Below are 27166 nucleotides of genomic sequence, written 5' to 3' on the forward strand. Positions count from 1 at the left end.
TAAGATTAAGGCATTCACTTTATTTTGAACAAGAAAGTGGCATAAGCAACTCAGTGTGTGCCCCTTAAGGTGCGAGGTCTTCCCCCATACCACTCCCCACCCCAAGGCATAATTTTGGGAGAGAAAAGTGTCTTCTATCTGGCTAGCTGTGTTATCTATGATTGCACCTTCTTCACGGCAGGTACGGTATCACGTCCAGACGAGCATCTATGGAGCTGCATTTCGGGAGATGAAACTTTCATTTGGGTCTGAACTGAATGCAGGAACACACACAGGGCCACGGACCCACTAGTCTTGATTGAGTTACAGAAAATGAAGGTGACTCTTTACACTTCCAAGTTGCTTTCTAGATCCTTTCATTACAAAAGATTCTGGTCAAATAATCTTACAAAGGAAAGATAACCTAGCCTCAAGTCTATCCTCTAAAAGCAAAGAGAAAATGGTGGATTTTCTGCTCAGTCATCATACTGGGGACCTTCATGAGGCACGTGTTAGTTCCCAGGCAGCACTGCTAGGCTGTCTGTGCCAGAAATTTCATGTACTGCCCGCGGGCTTCGAAATGGTCAGCGGGCCGGTTGTATGCTGTCCACACCGGTTCTCCCACAAACAGCCGCATGGCCTTTGCGTAGTTCTGGAAAACAGACAAACATGCCCAGCATCTCATTAAACCAGCCGGCCTTCTACTTACTTTTATTTATTAGCATATCAACTTATTAACATTAATTGCTATAAACACTTCCCTTGCTATTTTCTGTGTCTGTAACAATTTAGGCCACATTTTATTCTCGGAAGGAAAATTTGTATCAGGTGGTGCAGCTGGCACTGCCTGTCCTCACACGCCAGGTAAGAGCATCTGGAGCCGAGGCTCGGTGTTGAACTCCGCACCTCCGCACTCTCTATAGACACACACAGTTAGGAAAAGCACCGGCTCCGGCCCCGTGTGCCCTTCACCTCCTCTCCCCCTCGTTTGGCTACAGTTTTCTTAAGAACTAGCATCAGGGCCGGGCGCGGTGGCTCAAGCCTGTAATCCCAGCACTTTGGGAGGCCGAGACGGGCGGATCACGAGGTCAGGAGATCAAGACCATCCTGGCTAACCCGGTGAAACCCCATCTCTACTAAAAAATACAAAAATCTAGCCGGGCGAGGTGGCGGGCGCCTGTAGTCCCAGCTACTCGGGAGGCTGAGGCAGGAGAATGGCGTGAACCCGGGAGGCGGAGCTTGCAGTGAGCTGAGATCCGGCCACTGTACTCCAGCCTGGGTGACAGAGCGAGACTCCGCCTCAAAAAAAAAAAAAAAAAAGAACTAGCATCAGGGCCCACGTGTTGCTGGTGGCCAGGAAAGGACAATTCAGAGACATCTGTCCAAACTAAAAACGCACGTGCCTTTTAATTCAGTTTTCACTTTTAGGAATTTACCCTACAGAAAAACACTAAGTGCAAAACGACAAGTATGTCAGGATATTTATTACAGCACTGTTCACAAGAGCAAAAAATTGGGAACAATGTATGTCCTCATTATTGGGGGTCAAGGACTCGCTGAAATAACTTAATGGTTAAATGCAGTAGAGCATGTCCAGCGCCTGAGTACTGTGCAGCTGTAACCAGGGCTAGAGGCTGGGAGATACTGATAGGAAACGTCCCCAGTGAACATCACGTAGAAAAATGTAAAACGTAGAACCACAGGCAGAGTCTGCTGCCTCCTGTTTGAAAAGGGGGATAGTAGGAATCCTGACCAGGCCGGGCGTGGTAGCTCACGCCTGTAATCCCAACACTTTGGGAGGCCAAGGCAGGTGGATCACTTGAGGTCAGGAGTTCGAGACCAGCCTGACCAACATGGTGAAACCCCGTCTCTACTAAAAATACAAAAATTAGCTGGGCGTGGTGGTGGGCCCCTGTAATCCCAGCTACTCAGGAGGCTGAGGCGGGAGAATCACTTGAGCTTGGGAGGCAGAGGCTGCAGTGAGCCGAGATCGAGCCACTGCACTCCAGCCTGGGCGACAAAGTGAGGCTCTGTCTCAAAGAAAAAAAAAAAAGAATCCTGACTGACATGCACTTGGATATACATAAAGTCACTCTAAAAATAATTTTTAAATGGAATACTGGTTACTTTCAGGAGAGAAAGTGGGGGGCTGGGAACAGGGATCAGAGGGACGCCTTTCATCGGGTCCCCTCTCTTATTTCTAAATTTTAAACCATGTGCATTTACTATTTATTCAAAAATTACACTTAAATCTCAGCGTTAGCCCCAGTCACCTCCAGTGAACCCCAAAACTACCTTATTTACGTTTATTGCCAATCCTGACAGGACTGCGTTACTGTTCAATTCCAAAACTGAAATGTTTTTAACAGTGACAGTGTGGCAACATGACAGCCCTGCAGATGCCTCAGCGCCAAGCACGGGCTGGGGCAGGGCCAGGCTCGTGGGTGTGCCCCGCCTGTACCTGCCCCACCTGGGTATGAAACGCACACCTGTCCACCAGGATCGCAGGCAGGGGCCCCGGAGGCTGCCACAGGACAGCAGTCACCTCGGACACCGCCTGCGGCTCCACAGAGACTCTCCTTGAAGCACAGGTCGAGGAGTCCTGAGCCCGGAGACCACATTCAGAGTCGGAGGAGGCCGTGCAGTTCAGCGGCAGGGATGCCGCAGTCAGGGCCACCACACAGGCCAGGCTTGGGGAGAAAGCACAGCGCTCCCACCTTTTCGTCCACGGTGAAGCGGTGATAGATCCCTGCGGGGAGCGTTATCATGTCTCCCTTCTCCATGAAGATCCGGATCCACTTGTCCTCCTTGTCCCTCACGTCGAAGTACCCGCTGCCGTCCAGGATGTAGCGGATCTCATCGTCCAAGTGCAAATGCTCCTCGTAAAACATCTTAATCTAGTGCAGGAGGAACATTCCTGTGAGTCTACCTGAGACCTGTCACGCAAGCTCGCACCTGCCCACTCAGCAGCCTGAGCCTCTGGTGGGTCAGAACTCAGGTGAATGGGATTTCTCTCCATAAAAATGAAAACTACACTTGCTAAGAATTATTTTCCTAACAGTACAAGGACCAGAGCTAGAATATTTTATGAAACCTGTCAACAAATGGGCAGTCACTGAAAGTGAACAGACCTGCAGCAAAGGTTCTGAACACTTCACACGGGCCACCTCACCCAACACGCACGGCCCCACGAGGCTTCACACGGCCACCTCACCCAACACGCACGGCCCCACGAGGCTTCACACGGCCACCTCACCCAACACGCACGGCCCCACGAGGCTTCACACGGCCACCTCACCCAACACGCACGGCCCCACGAGGCTTCACACGGCCACCTCACCCAACACGCACGGCCCCACGAGGCTTCACACGGGCCAACTCACCCAACACGCACGGCCCCACGAGGCTTCACACGGCCACCTCACCCAACACGCACGGCCCCACGAGGCTTCACACGGCCAACTCACCCAACACGCACGGCCCCACGAGGCTTCACACGGCCAACTCACCCAACACGCACGGCCCCACGAGGCTTCACACGGCCAACTCACCCAACACGCATGGCCCCACGAGGTGGCTGCTCTGTCAGCCCCATTTTACAGATGCGGGAATGGTGGCACAGAGAGGCTAAGTCACTGGCCCAACCTCACACAGCGAGACTGCCCCAAAGACACCCCGACCCGAGGCTCACACCCACCCAGTGTGCTGCACACAGCAGCCATGAAATCACAACACACAGGGTGAGTGAGAAGCAGTGGACATTGCAGGGAAGCAGGCACAGACTCCACAAGCACCTTCTATTTCTTCACATTTGACTTTTGTCTCTTTTTTTTTTTTAGATGGAGTCTTGCTCTGTCACCCAGGCTGGAGTGCAGTGGTGCAATCTCAGTTCACTGCAACCTCCGCCACCTCAGTTCAAGTGATTCTCCTGCCTCCCAAGTAGCTGGGATTACAGGCGCCCGCCACCACGCCCAGCTAATTTTTGTATTTTTAGTAGAGATGGGGTTTCACCATGTTGGCCAGGCTGGTCTCGAACTCCTAACCTCAGGTCATTCACCCGCCTCGGCCTCCCACAGTGCTGGGATTCCAGGCAGAAGCCACCACACCTGGTCTGACTTTTGTGTCTTTCTGAAGGTGTTTTCTTCCTAACATTTTATAATAAAAATATTCAAGTATGCAAAAACATGGAGAGTATTTGACAGTAAATATCCATACCCCCTTCACCAAGACTGTGCCCTTATAATCTGACTCTGCTGGCATTGTTCATATCTCCACATCTCCCACTCGGGGGGTTTTAAAGCTCCATATATATATATGTTTTAAAGCTTCCATATATATATTATATATAAAATATATATACACACATATACATTTTATATATATATACACACACGCACATATAAAAGACAGGGTCTCTCTCTGTTGCTCAGGCTGGAGTGCAGGGGCACAGTCATAACTGACTACAGCCTCAAACTCTGGGGCTCAAGAGATCCTCCTGCCTCAGCCTTCCAGGTAGCCAGGACTACAGGTGTGCACTACCACACCTGGCTAATTAAAAAAAAAAAAAAATTTCTAGAGACAAGGTCTTACTATGTTGCCCAGGCTAGTCTCAAACTCCCGGCCTCAAGTGATCCTCCTGCCTTGGCCTCCCAAAGCACTGGGATTATAGGCATGAGCCACTGCACCCAGCCTACCTTGTTATGCTTTACAAAATCATAAATAAAATGAAAACAGTATTAGAAGGAAAACCTTAAATTTGAAATCAATCTATTCATAGCCACACAGAAAGAAAAGAGAAACGGAAATAACTTTTTGTGTGTGTGTGTGTGTGAAATGGAATTTCACTCTTGTTGCCCAAGCTGGAGCACAGTGGCACAATCTTGGCTCACTGCAACCTCCGCCTCCCAGGTTCAAGCAATTCTCTGCCTCAGCCTCCCGAGTAGCTGGGGTCACAGGCATGCGTCACCACACCCGCCTAACTTTATATTTTTAGTAGAGACGGGGTTTCTCCATGTTGGTCAGGCTGGCCTCGAACTCCCGACTTTGGGTGATCTGCCCGCCTCAGCCTCCCGAAGTGCTAGGATTACAGGCGTGAGCCACCACACACAGTGACAAACAGAAATAACTCTTGAACATATTATTTTGACTACATCCTCAGGCTAAGACAGAAAAACCGCAACCCAAGCTTAGGTTGCACTCAGTAGGCCTGCTGTTCGTCACGGTCTGGGGGCAGCCATACTGACGCTGGGGTGTGTGTTGTGGGATTGAGAGGATGGGAAAAAGATTGGTATGACTGGGAGCCGGGCTTCTCACAGTGAGAGGAAAGATACAAGTACTGATGAGGAAGGCAAAGGAGAGCCCTGTGGATTTCACTGGAATTAGAGTTGTCCGTTTGAACTACTTGATACACACACACGGGCACACGCACACTCACACGCACACCGTCACACGTGCACACGCTCATACATTCACATGCTAGTATTCACACACACCTACACATGCGCACACACGTACACATGTGTGCATTCACATTCATAGGCACATACATGTACACACGTGCATTCACACAGCCACACACGTACACTCACGTGTGTGCATTCACATGCACACGCATGTACACACGTGCATTCACACACGGCCACACACTTGCACACACGTATACTCACATGTGTGCATTCACTCACATGCACTCTCACGTGTGCATTCACACACACATGCACACATACACACACACACTCTAATCCCGTCCACTGAAAGCACCTGCGCAGTGACTCCCATCCGAGCTTCTAAACACTCGCACTCCCATCGGAGTTTCTAAACCCCAGGGCTAGGTGCCAGGAAGAGCAGCTGACCCCGCACGAGGTCGGGAAAAGCAGGAGGTGGGCCTGGACACGCTGTGGGTCCAGAAAGTAATGGGCTGGGGATGCGTCAGGGGACAGAAGCCAGCTAACGAGGCTCCTGCTTGCCAAGCCTGAGGTCTGGAACAACGTGAAGATCAAAATAAATTCCAGCAAGAACAGACCCTAGACCAACAAGTGAAACAAGAAGGCCTCGAGCCCCAGTGGACGGCGAGGGAACAGGGAAGAAGGGGACACGCTTCCCGACAGTGAAAACCAACCCCCGGATGAGTGCCATTGCACGGCCATGACACTCACAGCCCACAAAGGCAGGAAGCATCAAGACTCTCTAAAAACGTTGGGTGAAAGTGTGAGGGGAAATGGGATATTCATGATCTAAAAGTAACTCTCCACACGTGTCTTACTGGTTACAGAGGAAAAGAAAAGGAACTTCCCCACGGAGAAACTCGATGGACGCCGGCTTCACCCAGGTCACGCTGCCATCAGCAGTGAGGGGCCCTCAGACACGCTTACTCACAACGCCACCGCCCACTGTGTAGGATTCCCGCTACATACAAACACACAACCTGTCTAACACTGAGGAAACCAGTGGCAATCACAAGATTGTCAGAAAATAAGGTTATTTTAGAAAAACAAAGGATAAGCATCAGCAGGAGGATTTTACACCAGGAGAGAAGTAATTCCAGAAGACAGCGATAGTGAAGCTAATGTAACTTACAACATCAGCAGCAGGCCAGCCTCTGCTTTGTGAGATCAAACGTGGCTGAGAAGAGGCCGGCTCATCTAAACTTCCGCATCAGAGTCACGCCATTTACATCCACCAGAATCTCGTGAATCATAGAGCACTCAGTGAACAATAAAGACAATATCTGGACTCTGACCAGCAAGAATCATCTGACATAGAGCAAAGGGACTCGAATCACACGACAGATCTATTTTTGAACAATTTCCACATTCTTAAGCTCTTCTGCTCTTAGTTCTATCTGGTATTGTCAGTTCACCTGTGTATGTTTCTAAGGAGCTTAGAAGTTACCACTCCATCCTACCAAGTGAAAGCAGAACAAACTGAAAAACCAACTCTTTTTAAATCTGTAAGAGAAGTGAAGTCACAGAGCAAACCACCACCCCTCACACTGGAGAGAAGGCAGACAGAAAGATCCACACCTAACCAGAGCAGAAACCCCTATGGGAACCAGGGCTGGGGTCGAGAAACCCAAACTGTACTTGACCAGCTGGGGGCTCAGTGTAGACAAGTCGGAGAGCTAAAAAAAAACTCCAGACCCAGTCATCAGGGGCCTCACACTTTTGTAAATTTTACTTGCAAAAGCTCTACCAGGTCCCAACAGTAAGTATCAGAGAAAAGTTCCCTGTGCTTCTGGCAGAAGGAGGGAAAGGGGGCCATTCTGAAGTCTATCAGGACACATCTGAAATCTGTTCTTACGAAGGCCTGAAGTCAGGAGAGCTCAGTCAGCGAGATCCCAGCCTGCGGGCTTTCATGAGAGCCTGACCCGGGTGAAGGGAAACACGCAACTCGAGCGCCTCCAGAATTCCGTGTTATGGACTGAATACAATTACCCCCCTCCCCGGGGTCCACGGGCTGAAACCCTACCCTCTAATGTGGTGGTATTGGCAGGTGGTGTCTTTGGGAGGTAATTAGGATTAGATAAGGTGATGAGGGTGGAGCCCTCATGAATGGGATTAGTGTCCTTATAAAACTCCCAACAGAGCTTGCTTCTTCTACCCACCATGTGAGAACACAGCAAAAACACAGTCATCTATAAACCAGGAAGCAGCTCTCACAAGACACCAAAGCTGCCGGTGTCCTGACCTTGGGTGTCCCTGCCTGCAGACTGTGAGAAATAAATGTTTGTTTTAAGCCACCCAGTTTATGGTATCTGGTTATGGAAGCCTAAGCTGACTAAGACAGGAGAAGAAGGGAAACCCCAAGTCCAGCCACTATCAGCCATCATGTCCCACTTAAAGGAGGGAGTCTGAGAAACGCTGGTAAAGTTCATAGCCCAGAGGCACAGGCTGACCACAAGACTGAGACTGTCCTAGTTAACGCAATATGAAGAAATAGAAGGCATACTGATTAGAAAGGAAGAAATAAAACTCCCTTTGCTCGCAGATGATATCACTGTCTAGGTAGGAAATCCAAAAGAATCAACAACAAAAAGCTCCTGGAACAAACAAGCAATTATGGCAAATTTACAGGATACAGGGTTAATACACAAAAGTTAATCACTTTCCTATACACCAGAAACACAGCAGGTGATATTTGAAATTAAAAACACAAAACCATATACATTTGCACCCCCAAAAAAGAAATGCTTAGGTATGAATCCAACAAAACATGCATAAGATCTACAAGAAAACTACAAAACTCTGATGAAACAAATCAAAAACTAAATAAATGGAGAGATATTCCATGTTCATGAATAGGAAGACTCAGTAGTGCTAAGATGTCCATTTTTCCCAACTTAATCTATAGGTTCAGCACAATCCAATTCAAAGTTCCAGCTGGTTATTTTGCACATATCAGCAAACTGATTGTGAAGTTTATCTGCAGAGGCACAAGACCCAGAATACCCAGCACAATACTGAAGAGGAACACAGTTGAGGAACTGACACTACCTGACTTCAAGACTTACTGTCATGCTATAGAAATCAAGACTGTGACACTGGTGAAATAATAGAAAAATAGATCAACTGATCTTTGACAAAGGACCAAAGGCAATACAATGAAAAAAATAATAATCCTTTCAACAAATGGTACTGAAACAATGGTAAATCCACATGCAAAAAAATTACTCTAGACATAGACCTTATACCCTTAACAAAAATTAAGATAATATGATCACGGGCCAGGTGCAGTGGCTCATACCTATAATCCCAGCGCTTTGGGCCACTGAGGAGAGAGGATCGCTTGAGGCCAGGAGTTTGAGACCAGCCTGGGCAACACAGAGAGATCTCATCTTTGCAAATTAAAAAAAGAGAGAGAGAGAGAGAAAAAAAAAAAGCCAGGCATGGTGGTGCATGCCTGTAATCCCAGCTACATAGGAAGCTGAGTTGTGAGGGTCACTTGAGCTCAGGAATTTAAAGCAGCAATGAACAATGATCATTGACTCATTAAAAAAAGTCTCTTAAAAAAGTTTTTTAATGATTACAGACCTAAACATAAAATGCAAGACTCAGCCGGGCACGGTGGCTCACGCCTGTAATCCCAGCTCTCTGGGAGGCCAAGGTAGGCCAATCACTTGAAGTCAGGAATTCAAGACCATCCTGACCAACATGGTGAAACCCTGTCTCTACTAAAAATACAAAAATTAGCCGGGCATGGTGGCACGCACCTGTAGTCCTAGCTACTCAGGAGGCTGAGGAAGGCGAATCGCTTGAACCCAAGAGGCAGAGGCTGCAGTGAGCAGAGATTGCACCACTGCACTCCAGCCTGGGCAACAGAGTGAGACACTGCCTCAAAAATAAATAAAGAAATAAAATACAAGACTATAAAACTTCTAAGACAACTTCTAAGATAGGAGAAAATCTAGACAACCTTAGGTTTGGCAATGACTTTTTAGATATGGCACCAAAGGCACAACCCATAAAAGAAACAACTGGGCCGGGCGCGGTGGCTCACGCCTGTAATCCCAGCACTTTGGGAGGCCGAGACAGGCAGATCACAAGGTCAGGAGATCAAGACCATCCTGGCTAACACGGTGAAACCCCATCTCTACTAAAATAAAAAAAAAAATTAGCCAGATGTGGTGATGGGCGCCTGTAGTCCCAGCTACTTGGGAGGCTGAGGCAGGAGAATGGCGTGAACCCAGGAGGTGGAGCTTGCAGTGAGCCAAGATCACCCCACTGCACTCCAGCCTGGGCGACAGAGCGAGACTCTGTCTCAAAAAAAAAAAAAAAAAAGAAAGAACTGATAAGTTGGACTTCATGGAAGCTAGATTTTCTGTTCTGCTATCAGGAGAATGAAGACAAGCCACAGACTAGGAGAATATATTTGCAAAAGACATATCTGGTAAAGGACTGTTATCCAAAAGATACAAAGAACTCTTAAAGTTCAACCATAAGAAAACAAACAACCTGATTAAAAAATGGGCCAAAGACCTGAACAGACACCTCACCATAGAAAAGGTACAGATGGCAAATAAGCACATGAAAATATGTCCCATGTCATATGTCATCAGGGAATGCAGATTACAGGAAGGAGATGCCACTGCACATCTAGAAGCATGGCCAGAATCCAGAACACTGAGCACACCAGAGGCTGGGAGGGTACGGAGCAGCAAGAATCCTCACTCCCTGCTGATAGGAACAACTGGGACAGTCAACTTGGAAGACGGTTTGGCAATTTCACATAAAACTAAACATACTCTTACCATACGATCTGTGATGGTTAATACTGAATGTCAACTTGATTGCATTGAAGGATGCAAAGTATTGATCCTGGGTGTGTCTGTGAGGGTGTTGCCAAAGGAGATTAACATTTGAGTCAGTGGGTTGGCAAAGGCAGACCCACCCTTAATCTGGGTGGGCACCATCTAATCAGCTGCCAACACAGCTAGAACATAAAGCAGGCAGAAAAATGTGAAAAGGCTAGACTGGCCTAGCCTCCCAGCCTACATCTTTCTCCTGTGCTGGACCCTTCCTGCCCTTGAACATCAGACTCCAAGTTCTTCAGTTTGGGGGCTCGGACTGGCTCTCTCTGCTCCTCGGCTTACAGACGGCCTATTGTGGGACCCTGTTATTGTGTGAGTTAATACTTAACTCCCTTTTATATATATATCTCTGTCCTGTTAGTTCTGTCCCTCTAGAGAACCCTGACTAACACACTATCCAGCAATTGTTTTCCTTGGTATTTACCAAAAGGAGCTGAAAACTTATGTCCACACAAAAACCTGCAAGAGGATGTTTACAGCAGCAGTATCCATTGATTGCCAAAACTTGGAAGCAGGCAAGATGTCCTTCAGTAGGTAAATGGATAAATAAACTGTGGTACATCCAGACAGTGGAATATTACTCAGCAATAAAAAGAAATGAGCTACCAAGCCACAAAAAGACAAGGGAGAACCTTCGATGCATCTTATTATGTGAAAGGAGCTAGTGTGAAAAGGTTATCAACTGTATGATTCCAACTATGGGATATTCTGGAAAAGGTAAAGCTATGGAGGCAGTGAAAAGATCAGTGGTTCCCTGGGGCTGGGCGGGGAGGAGTGGAGATCAGTGGTTCCCTGGGGCTGGGCGGGGAGGAGTGGAGATCAGTGGTTCCCTGGGGCTGGGCGGGGAGGAGTGGAGATCAGTGGTTCCCTGGGGCTGGGCGGGGAGGAGTGGAGATCAGTGGTTCCCTGGGGCTGGGCGGGGAGGAGTGGAGATCAGTGGTTCCCTGGGGCTGGGCGGGGAGGAGTGGAGATCAGTGGTTCCCTGGGGCTGGGCGGGGAGGAATGGAGAGGTGGACCACAGAGGGTTTTTAGGGCAGAGAAACGACTCTGTATGACTTGAGAATGGTGGACATGTGTCATTATACATTTGTTCAAATCCACAGAATGTACAACAGCAAGAGTGGACCCTAATGTGAAGTGTAGACTTTGCGTGGTCCTGATGTGCCAGTGCAGGTTCATCAGCTGAAACAATGTACTGCTCTGGGGAGAGAGGTTGATAAGGGGGAAGACTGTGCAGGTCAGGGGGATGGGTGTGTATGGGAAGCTTCTATATCTGCTTCTCAATTTTGCTGTGAAGTTAACACTGCCCTAAAAAACAAAGTCCAATAAAACTTACTTTTATTTTTATTTTTTTGAGACAGAGTCTCTCTCTGTCACCAGGCTGGAGTGCAGTGGCACGATCTCGGCTCACTGCAACCTCCACCTCCCGGGTTCAAACAATTCTCCTGCCTCAGCTTCCCAAGTAGCTGGGACTACAGGCCCACACCACCACACCCAGCTAATTTTTGTATTTTTAGTAGAGACAGGGTTTCACCATGTTGGCCAGGATGGTCTTGATCTCTTGACCTCATGATCTACCTGCTTCAGCCTCCCAAAGTGCTGGGTTTACAGGTGTGAACTACCGCACCCGGACTTACTATTTATTTATTTATTTTATTTTTTTTTGAGACAAAATCTGGCTCTGTCGCCCAGGCTGAAGTGCAGTGGCGTGATCTCAGCTCACTACAAGCTCCGCCTCCCAGGTTCTCGCCATTCTCCTGCCTCAGCCTCCCAAGTAGCTGGGACTACAGGCGCCGCCACCACGCTCAGCTAATCTTTTTTTTTTGTATTTTTAGTAGAGACAGGGTTTCACCGTGTTCGCCAGTATGATCTCAATCTCCTGACCTTGTGATCCGCCTGCCTCGGCCTCCCAAAGTGCTGGGATTACCGGCGTGAGCCACCGCACCCGGCCGAAAAAATTGTTTTAAACTGAAAGCATTCAGACGCACAGAAGCTGAAGGAATCCTTAACAACAGATGTGCAGTACAGGAAATGTTACACGAAGTCCTTCAGGCAGTAAGGAAAGAATGTCAGACAGAGACATGGACCCCACACCACAGAATGAGGAGCACTTGGAATGAGAGCTACAGGGGTAATCAGAGAAGATTTTCTTCTTCTTATTCAAATCTCTCTACAAGGTAACTTACTATTTAAACAAAAATAAAAACAATGGACTGTGGGGTTTGTAAAAGTAAACTGGGCCGGGCACAGTGGCTCATGCCTGCAATCCCAGCACTGTGGGAGGCTGAGGCATGCAGATCGCTTGAGCTCAGGAGTTCAAGACCAGCCTGGCAACACAGTGAGATTCTGTCTCAAAAAAAAAAAAAAGTCAATTGTCTGAAACAATGGCACCAAGATGAGGTGGAGAAACAGAAGCTCAAGCTGTGCCGACATGCAGAGGTGCACTAATACTTGAAGGCTGGCAGGTCGGTCAAGGATGAAACTTCTGGTTTCTGGTTGGACACGTAAAGCACTTGGAAGTCTTACTCCCCTTCTTAGATCCAACACAGAACTGAAGTCCCTGGATAAATTACCACCTTGAATCTGGAGAGAGACGTGGATACACAGAACCACAGCTGAGATCAGTTTCCCAGGAGCCATGAACTGGTAGGAGCACTTCCAAGGCAATTTGGACAAACTGCTGCAGGCTGAGTGTGGACTAGCTTGAGAGAGATCTTGGGCGCGGGGTATGACAGGGACACTGCACTTTTATGGGTTTGCACATCCAGAAACCCCCACTTTGTGCTCACAACAAAGATCCGAGAAAAATCCCTTTATGTATCAGGCAATAAAAGGGAAAAAGGAACCATTTTTTAAAAAACTCAAAACTCGGCCGGGCGCGGTGGCTCAAGCCTGTAATTCCAGCACTTTGGGAGGCCGAGACGGGCGGATCACGAGGTCAGGAGATCGAGACCATCCTGGCTAACACAGTGAAACCCCGTCTCTACTAAAAACACAAAAAACTAGCCGGGCGAGGTGGCGGGCGCCTGTAGTCCCCGCTACTCGGGAGGCTGAGGCAGGAGAATGGCGTAAACCCGGGAGGCGGAGCTTGCAGTGAGCTGAGATCCGGCCACTGCACTCCAGCCCGGGTGACAGAGCAAGACTCCGTCTCAAAAAAAAAAAAAAAACTCAAAACTCTGTCCATAACAAAAACCAAGGGAAACAACTTTGCCGGAGCCTTCTCTGTCGTAGGAGAAGGGCAGCTGGCCAACTCCAGCCCTCTCTAGCCCAAAGGAACAAAAAAGAGGCTAAGAAACACTTCTGAAGGTCGGCCCAAAAACTCAGGCCCAGTAAAAGACTAAGACCCCTAATCATAAGCCTAACATTATGGAACACTTCTCCTCCCCAGTGCCTCACCCTCACATCAACAGGGCTCCAGAACAATAAGTGAATCAAAGCTGCAAGAAATAAATCTCTTAACAAAGGAGTTTTTGGGAAAGCAAAGACATCCAGGGGAGACAAAACAAAACAAGGAAACCAAAGCCTCTGGCATCTACAGCTACAGCTACAGCAAACATTCAACACAGCAAAACTTCTACCCAGATAACACAACACCTCACATGAATGGCCTCTTCACCTCAGCTCCTTTTAACAGATACAGCGTATCAGGCTGTCAACAAAAATAACAAGGCACAATATAAGGCGAGAAAAAATATAGTGTGAAGAGACAAAGCAAGCAGCAGAGAGTGACTGGGACGTGTCACATATTTTGGAATTATCAGAGAGAGAATTTTAAAACTTGTGGGTATATAGTAAGGGTGATATGGTGTGGCTGTGTCCCCACCAGAATCTCATCTTGAATTGTAGTTCCCATAATCCCCACGTGTGGTTGGAAGGAACCAGTGGGAGGTAATTGAATCATGGGGGGCGGCTTTCGCCATGCTATTCTCGTGATAGTAAGTTCTCATGAGATCTGATGGTTTTAGAAGGGGCTTCCCCCTTCAGTCAGCTCACCTTCTTCTCCTTCCTGACATCACGTGAAGAAGGATGTATTTGCTTCCCCTTCTGCCATGATTGTAAGTTTCCTCCCCAGCCCTGCAGAATTGTGAGTCAATTAAACTTCTTTCCTTTATAAATTACCCAGTCTTGGGCAGTTGTTTATAGCAGCATGAGAACGGACTAATACAAAGGGCTCTAAGGAAAAAGTAGACAACATGCAAGAACAGATGGGTAATATAAGCAGAGAGAGGGAAGCTCAGAGAGAACCAAAAGGAAATGCTGGAGATCAAAATCACTCTAACACAAACAAAGAATACCTTTGATGGGTTCATTAGTAGAATGGACTAAGCTGAAGGAAGAATCAGCAAGCTTGAAGACATGTCCGTTGAAACTTCCCAAACTGAAGTGCAAAGACAAAAAAGAATAGGGAGCAGGGATTGGGGGAGAATAAAGTAGCCCTGAACTGTGGAACAATTATAAAAGATATATGTATAAATGGTATAACAGAAGTAGAAGAAAGAGAAAAAAGTGAATAAATATTTGAAATAATGTCCACAAATTTTCCAAAATTAATGACAGACACCACACAGATCCAGAAAACTGAGAGAACACCGAGCAGGATAAATGCGAAAATATCTGTACCTAGGCATATCATATTAAACTTGCAGAAAGCAAAAGACAGAAAACCTTGAAAAAGGCCAAATGAAAAAAATGCACCTAACCTATAGAAGAAAAAAGATAAAGAATTACATCAGACCGTTCCTCAGAAACTATACAAGCAAGCAAGAAAAAAAAAACTACCAACCTAAGCAATCTGTATCCAGGAGAATTATTCCTTAAAAGTGAAGAAGAAATAAAGACTTTCTCAGACAAACAAAAAAGAAAAGAATTTGTCGCCAGTAGACTGACCTATCTTGCAAATAAATGTTCACAGAAGTTCTTCAAATGAAAAAGAAAATTATATAAGTCTGAATCTCAGATCTAAGTAAAGTGGAAAGAGAGAGTAGAAATAAGAAGAAAACTAAAACACAATCTTTTATTTATTTGTTCTTCATTGATCTAATAGATAACTTTATTCAAAGTAACGCCAGTAATAATGTATTAGGTGATTATGAGATACGGAGAATAAAATAAATAACAGCCATGTTGTAAGAGATGGGAGGGAGGAATTGGGAATACTCAGTTATTGGGTAAATGTATACTATAAACTCTGAGGCAACCACTAAATTTTTTTTAATGATAAGCTAAGAGGAGAGAAAGCAGAATCATATAAAATGTTCAATTAAAACCAGACAAGGCAGAAAAAGAGGGGAATATTTAAAAACAACAATAGGCCGGGCACAGTGGCTCACGCCTGTAATCCCAGCACTTTGGGAGGCTGAGGCAGGTGGATCACGAGGTCAGGAGATCGAGACCATCCTGGCTAACACAGTGAAACCCCGTCTGTGCTAAAAATACAAACAAATTAGTTGGGCGTGGTAGGGGGTGCCTGTAGTCCCAGATACTCAGGAGGCTGAGGCAGGAGAATAGCATGAACCCAGGAGGCAGAGCTTGCAGTCAGCCAAGATTGCGCCACTGCTCTCCAGCCTGGGCAACAGAGCGAGACTCTATCTCAAAACATACATACATACATACATACATACATACATACATACATACATAAAAATAAAATAATAAAGAACAAGCACGACAAATAGAAAACAGTCCCAAATATGGTAGACATTAATTCAACTGTATTAATAACCAATTTAAACATGAATGATCTAAATATACCATTAACAATGGATTTTAAAAACTAACTATAATACATGTCATCTACAAGAAGCCCTCTCTAAATATAAAGACACAAATAGGTTAAAAGTAAAGGAATGGAGAAAGATATACCACATTAACACTAATCAAAAGAATGCTTCATGCCAGTAATTCCAGCACTTTGGGGGGCCAAGACTAGAAGATCACTTCAGCCCAGGAGTTCAAAAGCAGCCTGGGGAACACAGGGAGACGCCACCTCTGTGAAAAATAAAAATGAATTAGCCAGTTGTGGTGGTGTGCACCTGTAGCCTCAGCTGCTTAGGAGGCTGAAATGGGAGGATCACTCGAGCTTGAGAGGTTGAGGCTGCAGTGAGCCATGATGGCACCACTGCATTTCAGCCTGGGTGACAGAGAGATACTTTGTCCAAAAAGGAATAAGGGAAGGAAAGGGAAGAAGGAAGGGAAAGAGAAGGGAAGAAGGAAAGGAGAGGAAAGGAAAGGGAAAGGAAGGGAAGGGAGGGGAGGGAAGGAGAGAGGGAGGGGAAGGGGAGGGAAGGGAAAGAAGGAAGGAAGGAAGGAAGGAAGGAGAGGGAGGGAGGGGAAGAAGCTGAGGGAGCTATCTGAATTTTAAAAACAGCAAAATCATGAGAGATAAAGGGGGACATTATGTAATAATAAAAGAGTCAATCTTCCAAGGGAACATAACAATCTTTATCACATATGTATCTAACAGCTGAGCATCAAAATATGTGAGGCTAACGCTGACAGAATTGCAAAGAAAGATAGATAAATCCACTATTATAGTTGGAAATTTCAATACTAACAGTAATTGACATCCAACAAGCAGAAAATCAGTAAAGATATAGTTGATCTGAATAATACCATCAATCAACTGTTCTTATTGGCATTCATAGATTACTTCATTCAACAACAACAGAATATCCATTCTTCTCAAGCTCACAAGAAACATTCACCAAGACAGATAACATTCGGGACCATAAAACAAGTCTCAATATATTTACAAGGACTCAAATTATACAAAGTTTATTCTCTGACTACACCGGAAATAAATTAGAAACAAATTTAAAAATCTAGAAAAATCCCCAACAATTGGAAACTAACAAATATCTAAAAACAAAACAAAACATCCCCACAAGTCAAAGATAAAATTAAAAAGTAAATTAATTAGAATGTATTTAAAATTAAATGAAAATGAAAAATATATCAAAATTATCAAAATTTGTGTGATGCCACTAAAACAGTACTCTGGAGGAAATTTACAACACTAAACCCCCGTACTAAAAAAAGAAAAACGACACTCTGCAAGGCCAACGTGGGAGGATCACTTGAGACCTGGAGTTCAAGACCAACCTGAACACCCTGGTGAGATTCCATCTCTACAAAAACATTTTTTAAAAAACTTAGCCAGGCTGGGCACGATGGCTCATGCCTGTAATCCCAGCACTTTGGGAGGCCAAGACGGGCAGATCACCTGAGGTCGGGAGTTCAAGACCAGCCTGACCAACATGGAGAAAACCCGTATCTACTAAAAATACAAAGTTAGCTGGACATGGTGGAGCATGCCTGTAATCCCAGCTACTCGGAAGGCTAAGGCAGGAGAATTGCTTGAACCCAGGAGGCGGAGGTTGCAGAGAGCTGAGATCGCACCATTGCACTCCAGCCTGGGCAACAAGAGTGGAACTCCATCTCAAGAAAAAAAAAAAAATTAGCCAGGCATGGTGGCACACACCTGTAGTCCTAGTTACTCAGGAGGCTGAAGTGGGAGGACTGCTGGAACCCAGGCGTTCAGGATTGCAGTGAGCTATGATTGCACCACTGCACTTTAGCCTGGGTGGCAGAGCAAAAAAATAATATTAATAATGTCTGTTTCTAAAATAATAATAAAAATAATGACGAAGAAAGAATTCAAATCAGTGACTTCAGCTTCCACCTAGGGAACTTACAAAAAGGAGCAAATTAAAACATGTGAAAGAAGACATTACAAAGGTCACAGCAGCAGCCAATGAAATAAAAAATAGAAAAAGAGAAAAATCAATGAAACCTAAAGTTCTTTGAGAGGATCAATATAATTGATAAGCCTCTATCCAGACTCACGAAAGAGAGAGAAGACACAAATTATCAGTATCAGGAATGAGAGAAGACAGCAAGCACTACATACTCTACAGATATTAAAAGGATAATAGAAAATATCCCAAATAATTTTATGGCAATAAATCTGACAACTCAAATGAAATGGACAAATGCTTTGAGAGAAACAAACAAATAATGCTCATTCAAGAAAAAATGGGTTACCTGAATAGCCCTACTGTCTAGTAAAGAAATTGAACTCACAGTTAAAAACCTTCCCACAAAGAAAACTACAAGCCAAGATGGCTTCACTGGTGACTCTCCGAACATAAGGAAAGAATAATACTATCTACACATACTCTTCCAAAAAACTGAACAGGAGGGACTACTTCCCAGCTCATTTTATGAGATCTGCATTACTCTGATACGAAATTCAAACTAAGACATTGATATAGTTTGGCAATGTGTCCCCACCCAAATCTCATGTTAAACAGTAATCCTCAATGTTGGAGGTGGGACCTGGTGGGAGGTGACTGGATCACAGGAATGGATTTCTCATGAATGGTTTACACCACGCCCTTGGTGCTGGCTTCACCACAGTGAGTGACTTCTTGCAAGATCGGGCTATTTAAAACTGGGTGGCACCTCATTCTCTCTCTTGTTCCCACTCCTGTTATGTGAGATGCCTGCTCCCACTTTGCCTTCTGCCATGACTATAAGCTTCCTGAGGCCCCTCTAGAAGCAGAAGGAGTGGGGCATTGCTATAAAGATACCTGAAAATATGGAAGCAGCTTTGGAATTGAGTAACAGGCAGAGATTAGAAGTGTGTAGAAGGTTCAGAAGGAGAGAGAAAAGATGAGGGAAAGTTTGGAACCTTTTAGAGACTGGTTAATTGATTGTGACCAAAATGCTGATAGTCATACGGACAACAAAGTCCAGGCTGACGAGATCTCAGATGGAAATGAGGAATTTATCGGGAATTAGAGCAAACATCATACATGTTTGCCTCAGCAAAGAACTTGTCTGCATTCTGTTCATGCCCTAGGGATCTGTGGAAGTTTGAATTTGAGAGTGATGACCTAGGGTATATGGTAGAAGAAATTTCTAAGCACCAAAGTGTTCAAGATGTTTCCTGCCTGCTTCTAACAGCCTATGTGCAGATGCAAGAGCAAAGGAATGACCTGAAGCTGGAACTTATATTTAAAAGGGAAGCAGAGCATAAAAGTTTAGAAAATTTGCAACTTGGCCACATGGTAAAGAAATAAAAAGTTTTTGAGAGAAGACATCAAGCAAGTTTGTAGAGCAACCACTTCCTTGAGAAATTTACATAACTACAAAGAAGCCAAGGGCTGATAGCCAAGACAATGGGGAAAAAAACCTCAAAGGCATTTCAGAGACCTCTTCCTAGAGAAATTTGCATAACTTCAAAGATAGCCAAGGCAACGGAAAAAAACCTCAAATGCATTTCAGTGACCTTCAGGCAGCCCCTCCCATCACAGGGCAAGAGGTCTAAAAGGAGAGAATGGTTTCATGGGCCAGGCCCAGAGCCCCTCTGCCCTGCAGAGTCTCAGGACACTGCTCCCTGCATCCCAACTGCTTGGGTTCTGCTAGGGTTCTAGCCTCAGATCAAAAGGGCCCAGGTACAGCTCGGGCCACAGCTCCAGAGGGCATAAGCCATGAGCCTTTGTGGCTTCCATGTGTTATTAAGCCTGTGAGTGCACAGAGTGCAAGGGCTGAGGCTTGGGATTCTCCAACTAGATTTCAGAGAATGTATGGAAAAGCCTGGGTGTCTAGACAGAAGTCTGTTGCAGGGTAGAAGCCCTCATGCAGAACCTCTACTAGGACAGTGCAGAGGAGAAATGTGGGGTTGAAGTTCCCACACAAAGTCCCCACTGGGGTACTGCGTAGGCGCTGTGGGAAGAGAACCACTATCCTGCAGACCCAAGAATGATAGATTCACTGGCAGCTTGCACCCTGCACCTGCAAAAGCTATAGACACTCAAAGCCAGCCCATGACAGCAGCCTCAGAAGCCCCTGCAAAGCCACAGGGGCACAGCTGCCTAAGGCCTTGGGAGCCCACTCCTTGCACCAGTGTGCCCTAGATGTAGGACATGGAGTCAAAGGGTATTATTTTGGAGCTTTAAGATTTAGTGGCTGCCCTGCTGAATTTTGAACTTTCATGGGTTCTGTAGCTCCTTTCTTTTGACCAATTTCACCCTTTTAGAAAGAGAATATTTACCTAATGCCTTTACCCCCTTTGTATCTTGGGAGTAACTAACTTGTTTTAATTTTACAGGCTCACAGGTAAAAGGAGATGAGTATCAGATGAGACTTTGAACTTGAACTTGGGACTTTTGAGTTATTGCTAGAACAAGTTAAGACTTTGGGGGACTATTGGGAAGAGATGATTGTATTTTGAAATTCAAGAAGGGCATGAGATTTGGGAGGGGCCAGGGGCAGAATAATACAGTTTAGATTTGTGTCTGTACCCAAATTTCATATTGAAATGTAATCCCCACTATTGAAAGTGGGACCTGGTGGGAGGTGACTGGATCATGAGGATGGATTTCTCATGAATGGCTTAGCACTATCTTCTTGGTGCTATCCTTGCTACAGTGAGTAATGTCCTGTGAGATCTGGTCATTTAAAATGGTGTGACACCTTGCACTCTCTTTCATTCCCACTCCTGTTATGTGAGATGCCTGCTCCTACTCTGCCTTCTGCCATGACTGTAAGCTTCCTGAAGCCTCCCCAGAAGCAGATGGTGGTGCCAGGAAACAGATGCTTCCTGTAGAGCCTGCAGAACTGTGGGCCAATTAAACCTCTTTTCTTATAAATTACACAGTTTCAGGTATTTCTTTATAGCAATGCAAGAATGGCCTCATACAGACATTAAAAGAAAAAAAAGAAAATATTGCATTAGTAGTGAATATAATGATACTACTTTTCCTGGAAATCCAGGGCTCCCTTACCTTTTCTTCATAATTTGGTAGTTTATCTTTGCATATGGTTATGATGTCCATCCAGGAGTAGTTCCTCTCTCTTCGGATCTTTTCTAATTCTGGATCATTCTCATATTTGTCAGCATCCAGCTAAAAGAGTTAACCCACCACAAACAAGAGCTCAGATTAACAAGGAGATGTAGAAACATTCTCTTTCTGGATCTCCAATATGATTTTATACTCCAAATTTATCATTTGTTATTTTTTCAACCATCAACTAATTCTCTTCATCTCTTCTATCCATTTAATGGATTTTCCATTCTCCAATACACCAGCTATACACATACAACGGATTTCTGTTTGATTTCTGCCTCCCTTCTCTGCAACAGTCCATCCCGGGGAATTCTTTTTCCCATTTTGACATGATGGTCCCACCAACTCAAGCCTGTCTGACCACAGGTCCCTCACTGTGCCCTGTTTCTCTGCCACCATCCCACTCATGAGTCTCATTGATCCTCAATGCCATCTCTTTGGTCAGTTTGTTTCCATGAGCCAAAACATTGTATGCCCTCACAGCTTGCAAATAAAACTCAAGTTAATTAGGCTGAGTTAATTAACTTTCTATCATCTGGCTTTTCTACTTCTATCTGTTCCTTGTCTCCTACTTTTTAAAGAACTCTACATTCTAAACCAAATAGGATGACTGACTATCTTAAAAATATTTGATATTTAACATCCCCACAACCTTGCTCATGAGTTTTCTATGTCTAAAATTCCCATTCAACATTTTCATTTATTACAATTCTATCGCTATTAAGGTTCAATTTTACTGTTCCTTCCTTACGAAGCACTTTCCTGATGAAGCTCCAGACAGAATTAATCTGAACTCTTAAAACTACTGGCAGTGAATTTAGCACACTTTATGTTTTGCAATAAACTGCACATTATATCATCACTACTTAACTGAACAACAAACTCCAGTGTTGCCGCAAGTCAGGGACCCCAAATGGAGGGACCAGCTGGAGTCGCGGCAGAGAAACATAAATTGTGAAGATTTCATGGACATTTATCAGTTCTCAAATAATACTTTTATAATTTCTTATGCCTGTCTTTAATCTCTTAATCTAATTCTGGATCTTCGTAAGCTGAGGATGTACGTCACCTCAGGACCACTATGATAATTGTGTTAACTGTACAAATTGATTGTAAAACATGTGTGTTTGAACAATATGAAATCAGTGCATCTGGAAAAAGAACAGAATAACAGCGATTTTTAGGGAACAAGAGAAGACAATCATAAGGTCTGACTGCCTGCGGGGTCCTTGCAGACAGCCTATAAACGGATGTGCAAGTAAGGAAGATATCACTAAATTCTTTTCCTAGCAAGGAATATTAATATTAATACCCTGGGGAAGGAATGCATTCCTGGGGGGAGGTCTATAAATGGCCGCTTTGGGAATGTCTGTCTTATGCAGTTGAGGTAAGGACTGAGCTGTGCCCTGGTCTCCTGCAGTACCCTCAGGCTTACTAGGGTGGGGAAAAACTGCCCTGGTAAATCTGTGGTCACACCGGTTCTCTGCTCTTGAACCGTTTTCTGTCATTTAAGATGTTTATCAAGACAATCCGTGCACGGCTGAACACAGACTCTTATCAGTGATTCTGTTTTTGCCCTTTGCCTTGTGATCTTTGTTGGACCCTTATCAGTAGTTCTGCTTTTAGGTCGGGTGTGGTGGCTCACGCTTGTAATCTCAGCACTTTGGGAGGCCGAGGCGGGTGGATCACCTGAAGTCAGGAGTTCAAGACCAGCCTGGCCAACATGGTGAAACCCCATCTCTACTAAAAATGCAAAAATTAGCCAGGCGTGGTGGCAGGTGCCTGTAATCCCAGCTACTCGGGAGGCTGAGACAGGAGAATCACTTGAACCCAGAAGGCGGAGGTTGCAGTGAGCCGAGATCGCACCACTGTACTCCAGCCTGGGCAACAAAGAGTGAAACTCCGTCTCAAAAAAAAAAAGTAGTTCTGCTTTTGCCCTTTGCCTTGTGATCTTTGTTGGACCCTTATCAGTAGTTCTGCTTTTGCCCTTTGTCCTGTTCCCTCAGAAGCGTGTGATCTTTGTTAAACTCTTATTAGCAGTTCTGCATTTTGCCCTTTGAAGCATGTGATATTTGTACCTACTCCCTGTTCTTACACCCCCTCCACTTTTGAAACCCATAATAAAAACTTGCTGGTCTGAGACTCAGGTGGGCATCACAGTCCTACCGATATGTGATGTCATCCTCCACGGCCCAGCTGTAAAATTCCTCTCTTTATACTGTCTCTCTTTATTTCTCAACTGGCTGACACTTATGGAAAATAGAACCTATGTTGAAATATTGGGGGCAGGTTCCCCCAATACTCTAGAATGTATTAAAGTACTAGTCATAGATATGTTATTTTCTACAAAGATGACTCTAAAACTTAGCACATCCACTGCACGATATGCACAGTACTATTTGCTATGGTCTGAATGTGTCCACCCCAAATTCTTATGTGGAAACTTAACACAAATGTGATAGTATTAAGGGGTGGGACCTTTAGGATGTGATTAAGTCAAGCCCTCATTTATAGGATTAGTGGCCTTATAAGAGAGATGGAGCTGGGCGCTGTGGCTCACACCTATAATCCCAGCACTTTGGGAAGCCAAGGCGGGTAGGTCACCTGAGGTCAGGGGTTCAAGACCAGCCTAATATGATGAAATCCCATCTCTACTAAAAATACAAAAATTAGCCAGGCATGGTGGTACACACCTGTGATCCCAGCTACTCGAGAGGCTGAGGCAGGAGAATCACTTGGACCCAGGAGGCGGAGGTTGCAGTGAGCCAAGATTGCACCACCAGCCTGGGTGACAAAGTGAGTAAGCTCTATCTCAAAAAAAAAAAAAAAGAAAAAGAAAAAAAGAGAGAGAGGGAGAGAGGTAAGGGAGCAGTTTGCCCCCTCCACCACATGAGGACAGAGCAAGGAAATGACTAGCTATGAGGACAGGATCATCATCAGACACTGAATCTGCTGGCACCTTAACCATGGACTTCTCAGCCTCTAGAACTGTAAGAAATAAATTGCTGTTGTTTATAAATTGCCCAGTTTAAGCTATTTTTGTCATTTTGTTATAGCAGCAGGTATTTAGTTTATTCTAAAGGGATTTAGTTTATTCAAGCTAAAATAATCTTCCAATTGTATGTATGCGAAAAGGCTTTTTAGAACTCTGTGTCACGAATAACAGATTAGTAACAGATACACAAACATGTCCATTTGTGTTACCTCTGTTAAAAATTATGGGAGATGTTATATATATATATAATGTTTATATGGGGTGTGTGTGTGGTTTTTTTGTTTTTTGGGGTTTTCTACAGATGAGGTCTCAAACTTCTGGCTTCAGGCAATCTGCCCGCCTCGGCCTCCCAAAGTGCTGGGATTACAGAAGCCACCATGTCTGGCCCAGCAGAGGTCATTGTTTTGGACTAAGCCACTGCACTAGGCCCCACGAGGAGACCAAACCAAAATGGAGCCACTCATGCCATATGCCACATGATCAAACTAAAACTTTAAAGAAGCAGGTGAATCTCAGACCAGCTTTTCCTGAGATCAGAAGATTCCTGTCTTCCTGAATCAGAATAAGGAAGTCGCTTTTGCTTTAACTCTTAGAAAAAAGTAACCTAACGTAACTTGATGTTAACCAATCAGCTGTTTTCCCTATTGTTATGTTTCTTTGTTGCCACCACACAAAACCCACTGTTGTGCTATTACCCTGTGGAGCTCTTATTCTATTTTGTAGAATGGAGGCTGCCCTATTCACAAATCAAGAATAAAAGTCAATTCGATCTTTAACTAAATTTGTTGTAATTTTGTCTTCCGACATCACTGATCCAGAATGGATACTAAGAAAGCACACAGGCCAGGTGTGGTGGCTCACGTCTGTAATCCCAGCACTTCGGAAGGCCAAGGACGTCAGATCACCTGAGGTCAGGAGTTCAAGACCAGCCTGACCAACATGGAGAAACCCTTTCTCTACTAAAGATACAAAATTAGCCGGGCATCGTGGCATGCACCTTGTAATCCCAGCCACTCGGGAGGCTGAGACATGAGAATGGCTTGAAACCGGGAAAAGGAGGTTGCTGTGAGCCAAGATCACGCCACTGCACTCCAGCATGGGCAAAAAAAGCGAAACTCTGTCTCAAAAAAAAAAAAAAGAAAAAGAAAAAAAAAAGAAAGAATACAAAAAATACACAGGACATTAAAACCACAGAGTAAACATGATTTGATAGCCCTTTGACTCAGCAGAACTAAACAGTAGAAAAAACTGTTTGAGCCCATGTAATAATCTAAAAGATGCCTATGAAATCTTTTTTTATCCTTTGAATACATTTAGAAGTTAACCTGTAATCTCATTCTTGTTCTTAAAACCCTCAAATGCACAATGAAACTCCCCAGGTGTATTAATGTGAACCCTCTGGTTCTTTGGATTGTGGATAAATTAGACATTATACGCCAAAATGTATTCTCCTCTCATTAATGGAAAACTATAAACCACTTGATTGCTTTGAAGATAGTACCCTCCAGCAAGGTAGGTGTTACATCTTTTCCTCGGAAAGGGCAAATACTATGAAAACATTAACACGCATGCCCTGTTTGGCACTGGTATGCCAATTGTCACTTCCCTCTTTTGTTATTTGGGATACAACAAGATGATCTCCAAATATATTATGCTGGAATATTCTATTCTATAATCCTTTCCCAAGGGAAAAAGTGTGGTAATTGTGTTAACTGTACAAATTGATTGTAAAATCAATCAATGGTCCCGGGTAATCTTGTGTACCTTATTTAAATTACAAGAATGCACATTAGATCCAGTGACCCCTCAGCCCATCCCTGAGATCTCCTCTTGCCCTCTCCTCTGCAGTAAACCTTTGTTACCGCAAAACCACTTGCAAATAAACAAAGGTGAGCGTATCAGGACTGGTGCTGTGCAAGCAATGGGACACCTGTGCAAAGCCTTGCAGCGCCTTGCAAAGCTAGTGTTACAGAGGCAGGGCTGACACCGGGCCTGGCCGGTACCCAAGCCAGCTCCACCGCCTGCTGGAGACGCCCCCACCCCACCACCTAGAGCGACCTCCCAGGACCCTCGACAGACCGCAGCAGGACCCCGCCTGGAGCCGGAGGTGCCTGGTCCCTCCCCCAGGACACTTCCATGCGGAGTCCCCCTTCCTCCGATATAAGAGAAACCCCTGGGCTTTTGACCGGGGGCAGCCAGGCGGGCGCTGGGCGTCGGACAAGGCCAAGCATCCCACGAGCTCGCAGCCAGCCACCGGCAAATCTCGCAGCCCAGCCGGCCGACCCTCTAGGCCGCTACCAATCCCGGGGCTGCGCGTGCGCAGCGAGGCCCGGGTGCGAAGCCCCTCACTCGCCAACTCTGCTGCTGAGCATGCGCAGCACACCCCAGGCACAGATACGGACCGCCGACCCCCACTAGCCCCGCTGCTGAGCATGCGCAGCACACCCCAGGCCACAGAAACGGACCGCCGACCCCCACTAGCCCCGCTGCTGAGCATGCGCAGCACACCCCAGGCGCCGGAAGCCGACCGTCGACCCCTTAAACTCCGCTGTTGAGCATGCGCAGCACACCCTAGGCGCTGGGAGCGGACCGCCAATCTCTCAATGCCGCTGCTGAGCATGCGCAGCACACGCAGGCGCCGCGCAGGAGGCCCTGACCATCCATTGGCACTGCTGAGCGAGAGCAGCCCGCCCCAGGCACCGGGAGCGGCCACGGACCCCCTTCCCCGCTGCCGAGCATGCGCAGCATACCGCGGCTCCCGGGCCGCTAGCTGGTCGCCGGAGGAGGCTGGGCTGTGCGCATTGCTCGGGGGTCGGCGTCGCCCGCACGCTCTGCGAGCTTTCGGGCCGCGTACCTTCCAGTAGAGCACCCCCAGCCGCCGGAGCTGTTCCAGGCCCACCGGGCGGTCGGGGTCGGGGCGGTGGGGTTGCCGCGGGTCGCCCGGGGCGTCGTCCATGTACCAGGCCTGCACCATGACGCGCAGAGCGGGGGCTGTGTTCGAACCGTAGGGTAGCGCTCGGAGCCCGGCGGCCG

The 27166-nt window shown here is 45.9% G+C and overlaps 1 protein-coding gene across 2 annotated transcripts; it reads right to left on the bottom strand.

Annotated features, from left to right (window-relative positions):
• On the bottom strand, nucleotides 1-27166 carry ADI1 (acireductone dioxygenase 1). 2 transcript variants are annotated; one of them, XM_007971608.3, is made up of 4 exons: nucleotides 26988-27166; nucleotides 21076-21195; nucleotides 2697-2876; nucleotides 1-631 (listed from the first exon to the last, which is right to left on the bottom strand). In XM_007971608.3, the coding sequence occupies exons 1-4, from the start codon at nucleotides 27105-27107 to the stop codon at nucleotides 512-514; spliced, it is 540 nt and encodes a 179-aa protein (XP_007969799.3). In that variant the 5' UTR covers nucleotides 27108-27166; the 3' UTR covers nucleotides 1-511. The 2 variants fall into 2 exon arrangements, with proteins under 2 accessions (XP_007969799.3, XP_072878852.1); XM_073022751.1 differs by lacking the exon at nucleotides 26988-27166 and adding an exon at nucleotides 22010-22126.

Source organism: Chlorocebus sabaeus, chromosome 14, assembly GCF_047675955.1.
Source record: "Chlorocebus sabaeus isolate Y175 chromosome 14, mChlSab1.0.hap1, whole genome shotgun sequence".
NCBI classification, from domain to species: domain Eukaryota; kingdom Metazoa; phylum Chordata; class Mammalia; order Primates; family Cercopithecidae; genus Chlorocebus; species Chlorocebus sabaeus.

Excerpts from the sequence above, each read along its gene's own strand:
- ADI1 (XM_007971608.3), bottom strand. The coding sequence starts at position 27,107 with ATGGTGCAGGCCTGGTACATGGACGACGCCCCGGGCGACCCGCGGCAA. Across the intron at positions 21,196-26,987 it reads TGGGGGTGCTCTACTGGAAG|CTGGATGCTGACAAATATGA; the intron begins GTACGCGGCCCG and ends TAACTCTTTTAG. Across the intron at positions 632-2,696 it reads GCTTCACCGTGGACGAAAAG|AACTACGCAAAGGCCATGCG; the intron begins GTGGGAGCGCTG and ends TCTGTTTTCCAG.